The following is a 14,668-nucleotide window of genomic DNA, read 5'->3' on the forward strand; positions in this document are numbered from 1 at the left end:
TGTGCTTGCATGGCCTTGACAATACTGGCAGTCTTCTAGATCCATCTATGAACGCTTCAATTGTATCTAAAAAGTCCTTGTATTACTATTAGGTGCTTTGAGCTGCCTATACTTATTGCTCAAATTAGTGAAGAATTTGCTTCCTATCACTCCCAATGTTGGAATGTGCAGCAATAAGATTTGTTGCTAGCCGTTTGTTTTGTGGTTGCCGTGAGCATCACCGCCACAGTAGTGGAGGCAACACTGAATGATGGGGTTATTCCCATCATGGGAACACCATCCGCACAGAGGTTTATTAACATCTCTATGTAATCAAGTGGTGTGCTTCACTGTCCGAAGAGTGCTCAATACCCATGTGGGGCAGAGCCTCCCCCCCCCCCCCTCCAGTGCCTGATGATCGTAGTAATACGTGAAACTCAGAGTTGTGACACAGCTTCCAATCTCTCTTCTGTATTTAACATCTCTAATATCTCTACATGCATGTCCTTGATTGCAGTTCACATGGACAACAAGGTCTATCCTACTATGCAGACAGGCACAACAGCACATCACCCATCGACACAATGAATCCGTTTGCAACATCCGTCTCACCGTCAACCACCGGGCAACACGTCCGCCTCCGCATGCTGGGATTTCAGCCATCGCTCCGGAACAGAACCGACCAATACTACTCTATCTCGGAGTTTGAAGTCACCGGACGGTAAGTGATAGCCTGACGGCATATCAATAGCGGTGTGTGTATGTGTGTGTGGGGGGGGGGGGGCAATCTATGGTCGTATTGTTACTTGTGTGCTGCCTTTCAATCCACGAGTCAAAAGATGATAAAAGGAGAATCTCCAGCGCGAGTGTAGGACGCAGGATCCATTCTGTTGATCGCACATCTTCGCCCTGCTGTGCGCCAATAGATTTTGACAATTCGTTCCGCTTTCCAGTCACGAGTCTTAATCATGGGGCCTAGTCCAATCATGCCAGCTACTGCCAACAGACTGTATCATTCCTGTCTATCATGGTCGCATGTCCTTTCTCTGATCTCTGCACAACAGATGTGCGTGTAACGGGCATGCTGACTTTTGCACCATCAACTCCATCACAGGCATCAACCAGTGTGAATGTCAGTACAACACAAAGGGTGACGCGGTGAGTTCTTCGTGCTCTCACTCCGAGTGTGCGTGTGTAACTGTGTGCATACAACGTTATTTTAAGGATCTTTGCTGGGTTTACACAGATACAGGGGCCCATGCAATGTACCGATACTACTCCTGTTCTCTCCCTCGAACTACCAGTATCTATACTACCTACCTGTCCTATCCATCTACCACATCACCTTTGTGTACAACATCTACTCTAGATCAAGATTTGGGGAAATACCCTCAAAGAGCTGGTGGTGTTGTACGTAACCTACAGGGTCATTCAAATAATAATTCATTATTTTCAAACCTTTTGGGAGAACACACTACCTTTTCAGCAGTATCTTATCTCCCTCTGCTGTTCATTATGTAGTGTGAGAGCTGCCAGGACCTGTTCAATGCTAAGCCATGGTTGCCGGGAAACTCCACATCACCGAATGCCTGTCTTGCCTGCCAGTGCAACGGCCATGCAACGTTGTGTTCCTATAACCGTACACTGGATTCCGATCCAAGCAGCAGGGCGCTGGGCGATGGAGGCCAGTGTATGTGTCGAGACAACACTGCAAGTGCACAATGTGATCAGTGTTCAAGGCACTACTACCGTGATGTCTCCAAGTCGCTCAACAATATCGCTGTATGTCTGCTGTGCGGGTGTAGCACCTCTGGTGTTAGCGATGACGGAGATTGCATAAAGGCAAGGAATTTTCTGGTGAATGCTCGTTGGCTTGACGGTTATGTGATGTTTACGATTTTCAATGTCTTAGCGATGCATTTGCCTACTGATCGTACTCTTTGGTCCAGAAGTATGTTTAGGAAAGGGTAGCCAGGATTTGCTCAAAAATAATGAAACACAGTACCGAATTTCCACTCGGTGCTTAGGTATCTCTGGGTTCTTGGTTTTGATATTATCCCTCGAGGCGCACCAGCTACAGAATTTGATGTTACCTCAACATCGTGTTTGACAAAGAACAGTGATTAGAATTCAAGTACGGCTAATGTGTGCTTGTGAAAAACAAGAATAATATAGTTGAGGGTGACCATGGGATTGTATTGATAGTATTATATTACCCCCCCCCCCCCCTCCCCCGAGGATCGATATTTGGCACATGCCGTATTTGGTGCTGATTAGCTGTTTCATAGCTTAGCATTTCACAAGAATGATTGCTTTGCATAGGCTGACGTTTGTTCTGTTTTCTGCTTTTCTAAACTGCAGAGTGGCATTCAGCTTGGTCAGTGCAACTGTAAGCCCAACATTGGTGGATTGAAGTGTGACGTGTGCTCTCAGCATGCTTACCTGAACACTGCACTTGGCGAGTGTGTGCACTGTAACTGCTCTACGGCAGGTGCGCTGAACGCTAGCTGCGACGACGCTAACGGGCAGTGCTACTGCAGGGCAGGCTTCCAAGATCAGCTCTGCAATGGATGTGACGTGGGACTGACGGGCGTAACCTGTAGCCAGTGCGCCAGTGGATTCTGGAATTACAGCGCCACCACCGCAACCTGTCGCCCATGCTCTTGTTCAACCGCCACCGGTGCCGTTGACGACATGTGCGATCCCGTCAGTGGCCGCTGCACGTGCCGGCAGGGATTCGACTCGGCGGATTGCTCGGCATGTGTGGCTGAAGCCGGCACACATGGACCGTTGTGTAATGCTTGTTTACCTGGGTTCTACGGGTTCAATGGCACATTGTAAGTATGAGGATTTGGTGAACGTATGACCTTACCTGGCTAACCTATACGTACGCTTATTATGATATCAATAATCCGTAGGGTTAGAACACTATTAGGAAGTGCAGGACAGCCGGAAGCAGTTTTGTTCGGTCCAGCAGCAATATGGCCTTTCATACATTTGTGTATGACATGGCGGGTACACATGTGTATGACATGGCGGGTACACAATGTGTATGACATGGCGGGTACACATACCCTCCACAGTAGTACACATGTGTTGGTGGTCAAAATGTTGGTCCGGTGATAACCGGACCAACTGGACGGGCTCCGGCAGCCCTGCAGTGAAACACAACTCCCACGCCATAGTGGAGGGTAGATGATTGATGTGAAATGTTCCAAGGAGATGTCTCCTGTTCTGTCGCTAGTGCTCCGGCTACACATGAAGTAACGCCTGGCCGGGTTGCTGAGATGAGACACCTCACACCGTTACTAGTGATCTGAGATATCTGTGTGTCTTGTGCTCTGAATGTTCGAATGGGATTTTTCGGTCTTTGACCGCTTTGTGGTGGGTCTGATCTACACACCTCCCACCGCTTTAGGAGCTGCATTTGCGCCTTCATCCTAGAGGGTGATGGCGCTCTTACGGATGCGGAAAATTCGGCCTCCAGCCGCGTCTCACGCGAACCGTGATTTTTTATGCTCTGTTTCTTTCTGTGCGCTGTTGTCTATCCAGCTGCCAGCCATGCCGGTGCAATGGTGCTGGGTCTACATCAGCTACCTGTGATGCGACAACAGGTGCCTGCTCTTGTCTTGCTGCCTTCACCGGTAGAGCCTGTAGGGAATGTCGTACAGCTCACGGCACGGCCGGTGTCAACTGCACGGCATGCAGGGATGGATTCTTTGCCTACAACGGCTCACAGTAGGTTGCAACCAGTTTGCTGTAAACTACATGTGTGTACAGGTGTTCGAGCATGCTTTGCATGGGACATTCCCTGCATTTCCCCAGTGTGTTACCTTTGCTTCTAAGTGGTGTTTATATCCATTTTATTATCAAGCAAAATCCCGGAGATGTACTCATTGCGGATAGACCTGAGCTCTGCTGAGGAGACCTAGATTGAGTAGACAACGTACGTGTAATTATTATATTGCTACCATGCGCATGCCTCACTCACTATGCTGCTCTGTGCCGGTCTGCTGCAGCTGTATGCCTTGTCAGTGCAACTCAGCGGGTTCCATGCTGGTCGGGTGCGGTGCTGATGGGTCTTGCACCTGCAAGCTGAATGTGATGGGTCAGAAATGTGACCAGTGCACTGCTGATAGCTTGGTGTTGGGTGCTGTTAATCCAGAGGGTTGTGGGAAAGGTAAGAAGCGCTACTAGCATGCATGTTAGGTGTATGTTAGTTGTTATTGTGTGGTACTCTGTATGTAAGTGGACATGGACAGTCTGTAATGGTCGTAGCGTCCGTATTGGATCGTTCTAAGTTGTTCACAGCTCTGCTACAGCCCCCCCCCCCCCACACACACACACATACATGCTGCATTCCCCCCTAATATAAGTCGATTTTGAATGAAAGTTGACTCACCCAAATCAGAAAGTTGGTTTCAGGAAAAACGTTTTACTGTTAACGACATTCCAAAATGATCAATTTTGTGAGGTTTTTCGCAAAAATAATGTCACCAAAACCGGTGTCATTCAGTGTCATCTTGCATACAAAATTCTTCTATGATGTCTTCTTCATTGTTGCAGTGAGACCTCCGATATACACTGCAGTCTCTCAGACATCGTTTCGACTTCACTGGTTAGCGCCGAGTGCAACAGGCATTGTCTCCTACAGTATATTTGAGGACCGAGGTGCACACGTGTCTGCGCTGAGAGTACACTTCACTACCAGTGCTGGTGGCGGTGGCCGATTGATAAGCGGTCTGGTACCACTGCAGACCAAGAGGTACTTCTTGAGAGCTTGCACGACCCTGCGCTGCGTCAATAGCAACTCGTCGTCTGTCACAACCCTATCGGGTGGTAAGAAAGAGGCCATTGTGTATGTGTTGGTGGCTGGGGTGAGGGGAGTTTGGGGATCGGAGGACTTGTTTTGGCATGTAGGTTTATATCTGGGTACTTCAATTTTCTATTCAGTTATTGTGAACAGTGAAGGGCATGGATGAGGCATTCTGGAAGAGGATGATGTACCACAGAACTGCCTCAGGGTTGCAGAAGTGGGCAGGTGTGGACCTGAAAGACTACTATTATTTAAATCCCCTCCCCTCCACCCCCTCCCTCTCCCCTTCCCCCTCCTCCTCCTCCCTCCTCTCCCTCTCCACGTCTTCCTGCAGTGAATTTGTATATTTCCAAGACCACAACCTATGTGTCTAGGGTCTGTATGGGAGAAAAAAGCCTTGGAGCAAGTTGACAATTGATCAGTGCTGCCAAATAATTTTCGCCCAAAATCGGATACCCTTCACCGCCAAGGCTGGCCACATGGTGCGCATTTTTCTCCTCGGCAATTTTTTTACAGAGAATTCAAAATATCGCCTAAAACACCATGAAAATTCACTTCGTTGCCATGGTAACCCCGGAGTTGTCATGAATTTTGTAATGATGAGTGTGGTCGCACACTGACTCTGTACAGACTGTCAGCGTACATGCCATCCAGCCTGATCCAGGCATGTTACTTTGCACTTCCACAGCCAAGCGCTAGCCTTTTTAGAAGCAAATGTACAGTGATTTGTGCCTTCAGTTGCGCTGAAAAGTGAAAGTACAGGACTTCTGCATAGGGAAGTAATGATCTGTGACATTTTGGCTGCTTTTCGGACGTTTCCCTTTTCGGACCGGTTTTCGGAAGAGCCTTCAAAAATCGGACACTGTCCGAAAAATCGGACGGTTTGGCAGCACTGCAATTGATATATTTCTTCTCTTGCTCCCTCGCAATTGTTCTTTGCTGTTCTCTGCAGTACCAACACATCAAGGCAACCCAGCAGTTGCTCTGAGAAACGTCTCCACGCTGATAAGCTGGCCCGAGGCAATACTATCCACTCAAGGCGATGTGTCCTACCAACTGCATGTCATCGAGTCCAGTTTCCAGGCTACGCTTGGCCAGTCGAGATCACACGGGGCACAGTTCTATCGGAATGGTTACGCCAAGGTCAACGTCTCCATGGCAAGCGACAGTGAACTGCAAGTCAGCATGACAATCAGAACATTCTATCCTAACTGTTTGCTGTACCTCGCCATCAACTCGTCGGCTAGCTCCTTCATGGCGGTCCATGTTAGGAACCGTCAGGCATGCATACTTGTGAGTTCTTTGCATGGAACTGACATGCTGTGTGCACCAGCAACTGTGGATATAAGTGATGGCAGCTCACATGCAATAGCTACATCCGTATCAACACGCCTCGAGATCGGTATCGACGGCGCCCCTCGGTCTGTACTTCCCACGCTTACGTCGGCAATCAGGTTGTCATTTGCTGATGTCTACATCGGCGGAATACCTACCGAACTACTGGCTCAGTTTTCTCCGACTCCTCAGCTTGTAACACACTCATTCATTGGCTGTTTCTCTGAGCTCGAAATCCAGGGCTCAGTGATTAGCCTGGCGGACTCCGTGTTGGAATCAGCAGGCATGAATCCTGCTTCGTTCGGCTGCGTTTCCCCACAGCGACGTGGCATTCACCTGCTAGGAGCACCGTCGGATGGCTTTGTGGGTAGCTCGCTCAACCCGATTGCTGCATCCGGCGTGGATTTTAACGTGTCTCTCTCGTTCAGGACGCAGTCGCCCAACGGCTTGCTCATGTACACACAAAGCCTATTGGGCCCTGCTGACTTTGCTGCTGTGTACATAGTGAACGGATCGCTGGTGTTCGCGGTTGACAATGGTGACGGCATGCACCGCGTGTCCGTGGCTAACTCAACTTCGCTCTGTGACGGTGCATGGCACTCGATTACCTGCACCAAGTCCGACTCGCTGATCACACTTAGTATTGACGACACGCAGACAACCTCGACAATGGTGATTTCGGCGGACAGTTCATGCAATGTATCCGGAGCACTGTACTTCGGTGGCGCCCCGGCTGATCTTGCTGTTCACAATCAAGCAGTTCAGATCGTTGGATTCTCCGGATGCATCCACGACATGGCTGTCAACCAGCAGACACTTAACGTAGATACCAGCGCGTACGCCCAGCTGGATGGCTGTCCTGTCTCCGGGACCAGCCCACTGCCATGTCATCTCAGTGCAGCGGAGGGATCTAGCTTGAATCCCAGACTGGTCTACAGTGGCAAGTCCAGGAAAGCACTACTGGCAGCCACAACGTACCCCGCATCATCAGGTTAGGAAAGTGTGTCATGCACGTATAAGTCCCTGCGTGGAACAGTGATATCACTGGTCAATTTGAATGAAGACTAATGCGTTGTATTGTAATGTATGTAGGTTTCATGCCAATGAGCACTTATAGCAAGAAGGAGCCACGGGCGTATGTGATCCTCGGTAGCCTAATCGGCAGGGCACTGTCCAGGAAAAGAGGGTGCTGGGCTCGAATCCTGCTCGTGAATCATTCTTTTGCACCACACTCTGCAATTCAGAACCATGCAAAATACACACACCTCATCACTACATCACTATACTGCGCAAGCGCTCATGTGTGTATATGTATGTGTGTGTGTGGGGGGGGGGGGGGGGGGCATGCTTAACCTATGCATATTGCTGACCCTCTGGACTTGATTCCTAGACATAGAGCCTCAGAGGCATGCACACCAGGATAGTTCATCTACACATGCCTGTCTTGCCGCTAGTAGTTCAACCCTATGTACCATGATTGCTTGTACACAGACAGAAAACTAAGTCCTTACCTGTATTATCAGCCGGCTGGCTCCTGATGCCTAGCCTCCTGTGTATGAAAGCTAGGACTTTTCCTTTCTCTCTACGTTATGTGTATAAAGCTCTGTACCCAGGCGTAACGAGCACTCTTTCAAGCTGCTACAAGTGGTTCTGTCGTATGGCGGTGTTGTTACTGAGATCAGCAGGCTGACATCCCTTGTATGTGCCGTGTTAATGCTTGAACAGACTTGCTGTTCCGGGTATCAGCCGTGACGAACAGTGGAATGGCCAGGAGCAACTGGACAGCTCTACATTTGTCGGATTCTGGTGAGAAGTTCTTTGTGCTCTCCTGGAAAAGATTGGTTTGGATTGTTTTAGCCTTTCCGGTTTCAGTGCTCATCCTTTCATTACAAAGTGAAATACATGTAGATGTACTCAATCTGTGGACAGAACTGTTTCGTCCTTTGTGGACTCATCAGCGCAGCACAGAGAAAATGAGGCCGAACCTGATAGCAATGAAAAATAAAATAAAATTCCAAAGCCAGATTTAAACCACGCCCGAACGTACCTTTGCCAGATGTATGCATTGTTCTAGATCGACCAGCATGCTTGGCATAGTCATAGGGTAGGTTATGAGAAAGTTCAGCGTAAGCTAAACCGATATGTACATGTACTCGCATACCTATTTCCCCGGAGGATACACTAAATGTGCTGAGAGTGCTCAATACTGCGGAGGCAGAGTGTATTACACAGTACAACAGTGGAACAACAAGACAGAACATATTACACAGGACAACAAATGGCAAGGATAGTTTGCTGCCACTTTGAGTTTCATGTGCCCGGTGATTGCATAGGTATGAAACTCTTGGAATTTAGCCTTGCTCTGTATCGTTCTGTGTACAACTATTTCTTATACTATGCTCCTTTCCTTGCTCTCCCTCTCTGTTTGTTTAGTGGCGACTGGACTCGCCTCACCGGCTTTTCGCTTCGCACCAGTGTCACGCTCGGCCTTTGTCACCTTCTCACCTCCTAGCCACGCTAACGGACTGATTCTGCACTACAGCATTGCTCTGGTTGCATCGCCAACGTTCTCCCAGGACTACCTACCCTACCTCCCCAGTCTTGCCCAGTCCCGGGTCGTGGTGGCACTGCAGCGTAACGTGTTCAGTCACGTTGTCACGGACTTGCTCCCGGCACGCCGCTACAGCGTGCACATCGAGGCGTCCACTGCTGTGGGTACAGCACAGAGCATGGCAGGGGGCTTCGTAACACCGGAGGCTGGTAGGTGCAGGTTTGGAAAAGAAACATCCATTGATAGTGCACTCAATACCAGATCAGGGGACACATTATGTACATGTGTGCCATACTATGCATTATGTACTTGTGTGCCATACTATGCCGGCCTATCACAGTGTAGTGAGTGGGTAGAGATGAGGTTGGTAGGTGTAGGCTTGGAGAAATAGAGACAAGGAACCCACTGATAGTGCACTCGATACCAGATCGGGGTACATACTATGCCGCAGTGTCATGGCACGCATGGGGATTGTGCATCTCAAAGACCTAGAGCTGGTAAAGGTCAGTCGGTGGCTAGAGTTTTCTCGATAACTAGCACGGGGGTACATAATGGCATGCCCCCTACCCCAAATGCTGCCGCACTGTCATTTACAACACTGCATGTTTGCCTGACTGAATGAAGTGTTTCAATGTGTACCTTTTAATTATCTCGGATAATGAGCCAGTAATAAATGTAAAATGGAAGCAGAAAGCACAAGGAAACGAGTTATGAAGCAACTATCCACGACTGTATAGCTTATGTAGCTCATGTAGCCTATGTAGCTTGTCGACTCATTAATTTCATTTTATTCATGGTTTTCACAATCCCATGCACACTGGTCCTCCTCTATCCTGTTCTTGTGTGTGTATTGCAGCCCCTAGTTCCTTGCGCTCCCCGAGCATCACCGCAGTAGGTTCTCGTAATGCTAGTGTGTCGTGGACATTGCCCGATCAGCCTAATGGCAACCTGTCAGCGTTGATCGTGTGGGTCAACGGACGGGAAGCGCTCCGCTCCAGCAATCCTCTGATCTTCGTGTATCAGCTGATGCCGCTGGAACCCTATATGGTGTACAGTGTACGGGTGGAGTACTGCACGGCCACTGGCTGTGCAATCAGCGTCAACGACACCGCGTTCACCACTCTGGCAGCTGCACCAGCAGGTGTGGCGCCACCCACGGTCTCGGCGCTGGGGGATTCAAGCATTGAGGTGGTGTGGACTGCTCCGACACAGGAAAATGGCATCATATCAGGATATGACATACTATCTGGTGATACACTTCCGTACACTGTTCTCCGTCAAGTGCCTGTGATCAACAGAAGAGTGGTAATTGACCAACTCAAGCCAGCCACTTTATACATGATTCGTGTGAGAGCGACGAATCAAGCCGGCTCCACAGCCAGCATCGCAGCCTCTGTCACAACGTTGGAGGGAGCTCCGGCGGGGATTTCCCCTCCTTCTTCGCTGGGCATCAGGTCACGAAACATAACACTCGCCTGGCAACCACCTGCTATTCCGAATGGAGTCATCATCCGATATCGGGTCATTGCAGACGGCAGAGCGGTGCAAACTGTGACAGCAGACATGCCGCGGATCGCAACCATCGACAACTTGACGCCATACACCAATTATTCCTACTCGATCGAGGCGTGCACAGCTCGCCTGTGTGCAACTGGCAGCGAGTATACTGTTCGGACACTGGAGGACGTCCCAGCCGGTCTTCAACCTCCGCGCCTGACTGTTTTATCCAGTACTGCAGTGCAGGCAAGCTGGCAGGAGCCAGTCGACAAGAATGGACGCATACGCTACACACTGTTTATCCACGGACCAACCAGCTATAGCAATGGCGTGCCAATGAATACAACTCAAGTAATATCTGGCATTGCCGAAAGTGAACAAGTATATAACATCAGCAATCTTCTGCCGTTCCAACACTATTCCGCTGTAGTTCAAGCTTCCACTGTGGCAGGAGGCATCAACAGTAGCCTTAGCCTAGCCATTAGAACCCTTCAGGATGGTAAGTGGTGTTTTATTTTTTTTAAGCAAGCTGTTTCAGAGATAGGTCCACTTTGCTTCTATACCATTGTGTGTGGGTATAGTGCCTTGGTTGTCTTACACATAACTGACTTGGCTAATAGTAATACAGCCTATGGGATGTCTTGAAGTCTTGAAGCTGCAGGATACATTACTTCTAAAGTAGTAAAGACATCATTTCCTGTCGGTATATGGCACGCTGTTCTCACTTCTGCCAATCTGTGTGCCTGTTTTCTCCACCACCCCCTGTACAGCTCCTACAGGTATTGGCAATGTCACGCTGAACGTGACGAGCTCAACCAGCCTGCAGGCATCGTGGACGAACCCGGCACGCATCAACGGCATCATAACACAGTTTGCACTGCTGCTGGAGGACCTGACACGTAGCAGAGCTGTGCCGTCGGTGGTACTCAACTCCAGCATATACACGACAACTGTAGCCAGCCTGCTGCCCTACACTATGTACAGCGTGCAGCTACGTGTCAGCACTGGCGGTGGAGTGGCTAGTGGCTCTAAGGCGACTGCCAGAATGCTGGAAGATGGTACGTTCACTTCGTACTTGTGACGTCTCATCTGGTTGACTGTACCACTCTTTACTCGTTCATAATGATACCTGCAAAGTTTTCCAACTTCCGTGAATATGCACTCATATTTTTCTTCACGTCAATAGCCACTCAAATTGAGAAGAGAATGCAGGAGCGCTGATAGTGAACGGGCCTGCAATGGTCGTGACATGGCTTGTACACACTCCGACAGGTATTCCTTTGCATTCTGAAAAATTCATTGTTGCCAGCTCTTACCAGACGATCTACAGCTCTCACCAGACGATCTCTTCCTTATTGTCTGTCTGCGTATGTGCGTGTGTGTACGTGCGTGTGTTTGTGTGACTTGTAGTTCCGTCTAGTTTACTTGCTCCCACTTCGACCAATGTCACATCTAGAGGGTTTGACTTGCTGTGGCCAGAGCCAGATTTTCCCAACGGCAGGATTCTCCGCTATGAAGTCTTCCTGGACGGTCCACAGGGCGTGCGCCGCTTCACCACTGCACCGCAAGCGCGGGCGTACCGTCTCGACGGCTCCGCTGGAATAGGACTCTTGCCGTTCACGACATACTCGGTGTGGCTGTCAGCCTGCACAGCGGTCGGCTGCGGGAGAAGCCCGTCAGTTGCCGTGGCTACATCGCAGGACTGTGAGTGGTCAGCTGCAGTGTTCAAAATGTGTGCACCACTTGTACGATGGTGGATTGATTTGTGTGGTGTTAGAGACACGGGAGAGTATTCATGACCAAAGGCTAACTCAACACAATTTGCGTATCATGATGCTGGGGTAACTTGTGTATGCCTTCAATGGCAGCTATCTTAAAATTTGTATAATTCATTTCTGATGTTTTTGGTGCAGGCAAGGCCCTGTCATTCAGACTCTTTGTGTTTAGCATTTTCCTGCTATCATGGATAACTAAAGGAAGGACAACATTTACATTGGCTTCACATCTGAGTTCAAGTTTCCCTGTAACTAACTATGCCTTTGTTCCTGTATTGCAGTTGCTTCGGGACTTGATCCACCCACGCTGCTGAGCGGTAGTGCAACTGGCTTGAACTTTACCTGGAAGGCTCCACGGCAGCCGAACGGAATAATCCTCTCCTACACGCTCAGACTCTTGTCTTCAGATGGAATTCGAACCGTTTCTACGACGACGATCAACATTACACAGACACCCCAGGCTTCTCTCACGGCAGTGTTTGCGCCGCTGACGCCGTCAACACATTTCATCGCGGAGCTGGAAGTGAGGAATCCTGTCGGGCGCTCCCTAGCGCCGCGTGTTACAGCCAACACAACTGATGGAAGTAAGGAAATGATATGCGCACTCTTAACTAAACGTTGGCACGTCATAATAGTTAGCGTGGCGATATTTATTCATTGGGTTTGGGATTTGAGAGAAAGGCCACGGTAGCTGATCCATGTCAGGTAAAGTTGCCAAGATACACTAGCTAAGGGGCTGACTCCAACGGTTGAGTGTGTGTGTGTGTGTGGTGGTGGGTAGCCAGTTTTGACTTCTTCGAAATGGCCATTGCTGGTGTGACTGATAGTATTGGCAAGCATGCTGTAAGTGCACACATTGTCTACGGACAGAGACTGGACTTTGATGCACACGCTCCAAGGGGTCAACCTAATTTTCTCTGTTTGTGCGCCTTTGCCAACTTGTACCACCCTCACCACCCCCACCAGCTCCGGAGAATATATCTGCTCCTGTACCCACTGCCCTGAATTCGACAGCAATCCGTGTGTCTTGGGTGAGGCCGGGCGTGGAGAATGGCAAAGTCACATCGTACACAATCTTCAGGTGAGTTCAGGACGATTGTAGTATCCATACCCAAGGAAGGGGTGTGGGAAGACAGGGGTGGGGGGGGGGGGTAAGAGGGATGTGGAAGGGCGTGGGAGGGAGGAGGAGGGGGGGGGGGGGAGTGGTGAAACATTGAAACAATGAGGCTGGGAGAAAAGATAATTGTGTTCCTCCTTTGATCAAACATTGTGGAAAACTAAACTAGTGCTAACAACATGGGAGTATAGCTCAATTGGAAAGACACATACTGGGAAACTCAAGATGATAACAAGTCTATACGGGCACATATCCATGCAAGGTAGTGTCAGTCTCCATCCTGAAGCCGGCTGCTAACTTGTATCTCTGGTGATCAGGACGGCCACTTGCGCGGGTTGGACACCCTATGTTCGTATGCAGTCTTTGTACTGGGAGGACTTGAACCCGAGGACACCCATTGGTCTGTTGTAAAAGCAATATCATCACTTACTGCCTCACTCAATGCCTGTAGCTAGTTGTACCAACAAGGACATTGGAAGTGTGCATTTCGTGAAGTTGAACGCTTTGCTGTATCTAGAGGTAGGACATTCCCCATTAAGTGTCTACAGTCCATTTCAAAACTATAGACGCGTACCTAGGCAAAAACCGTTATGCCAGCATCTATACCACATAAAATCTGTGATCACTTTGTGCATAAATTTTTCCAAATTGGGCGTCTGTTATCCAATCCTTTAGAAACTATATGAGAGTAATTGTGGAGCGATCCTGAGCAATATTCCGAAAACTATTCTCAAAAAGTTCCAGCCAAATTTGAAATAATTCAAAAACCCTACGCGTCTATAGTTTTGAAATGCACTGTAGGTACAGTGTTTCTACACACATGACGGAGCTTGAATCTGAAAGTATAGTTGAAAAGATGCGGGCTGTAGTACAGCGATGGAAAACTCCAGCATGCGGCGTCGGGAGGTCTTGCTGTACTATATTAGTGCTCAGCCTCATGTTCATGCCTACCCATACCTATGTGCCAGGGTCTTTGCAGGGATCGGTGAGAGAACTGCTCCTCGAATACGACTCTGCATTGACAGTCCTTCACGTTCTTCGCACCATTGGGGTAGAACACATTCCCGGGAGGTGAGACTGAAGTGAGTTCAGCACCTTCACCAGCTTTCTGGACGCAACGCCCACTGAGCGAGATATGGTGTTCATGTACGGTGCACTTCCTCTGTCACCCCCACAGTCCCCGATGACAAGCAGCACATTGGAAAGGTTGCTAGAGCTGGTAGGGCATTGTGACGCCATCGTGCGGGCTAAGTCACTGTGGAAAGGGGCAACAGTTTGCCCACAGTCTTTGCTCTTACCCAGCGTGAGTAAATACCACTACTCACCCACAAGACTAGGAAAGGAGACCAGTGGATGATAGCACAGCAATGTAGACTGGGCAACACAAGCAACACCGAAGAGCTAAGCAGCCTCGTGGGCACGATCCAGAGTCCCTGCTACTCTCTCCCATGCATTTGTGCAGAGTAGCTAACGATGCTAAACGTGATACCAGCATTATTATCCCGTTACCTTACTTGCCGTCAGTTGGTTGCAATGCAAGACAAGCTAGCCATGGTCTCCACGGGGCAAAGCTCGCAACTGCCAAGTCACCCGACAAG

The 14,668-nt window shown here is 49.3% G+C and overlaps 1 protein-coding gene across 1 annotated transcript in view; it reads left to right on the forward strand.

The window, feature by feature from the left end:
- The window catches only part of LOC135809983 (usherin-like), a 42,265-nt gene that overhangs the window by 3,286 nt on the left and 24,311 nt on the right, over positions 1-14,668 (forward strand). The window contains exons 5-19 of the mRNA XM_065323435.1: positions 497-700; positions 1,044-1,137; positions 1,501-1,821; positions 2,341-2,816; positions 3,532-3,717; positions 3,999-4,159; positions 4,546-4,818; positions 5,748-7,121; positions 7,856-7,936; positions 8,564-8,890; positions 9,538-10,677; positions 10,949-11,236; positions 11,589-11,882; positions 12,235-12,537; positions 12,920-13,034. Coding sequence (XP_065179507.1) covers positions 497-700; positions 1,044-1,137; positions 1,501-1,821; positions 2,341-2,816; positions 3,532-3,717; positions 3,999-4,159; positions 4,546-4,818; positions 5,748-7,121; positions 7,856-7,936; positions 8,564-8,890; positions 9,538-10,677; positions 10,949-11,236; positions 11,589-11,882; positions 12,235-12,537; positions 12,920-13,034 — 5,637 coding nt within the window. The remainder of the gene's footprint in view (positions 1-496; positions 701-1,043; positions 1,138-1,500; positions 1,822-2,340; positions 2,817-3,531; positions 3,718-3,998; positions 4,160-4,545; positions 4,819-5,747; positions 7,122-7,855; positions 7,937-8,563; positions 8,891-9,537; positions 10,678-10,948; positions 11,237-11,588; positions 11,883-12,234; positions 12,538-12,919; positions 13,035-14,668) is intronic.

Source organism: Sycon ciliatum, chromosome 2 (assembly GCF_964019385.1).
Source record: "Sycon ciliatum chromosome 2, ocSycCili1.1, whole genome shotgun sequence".
Classification (NCBI taxonomy): domain Eukaryota; kingdom Metazoa; phylum Porifera; class Calcarea; order Leucosolenida; family Sycettidae; genus Sycon; species Sycon ciliatum.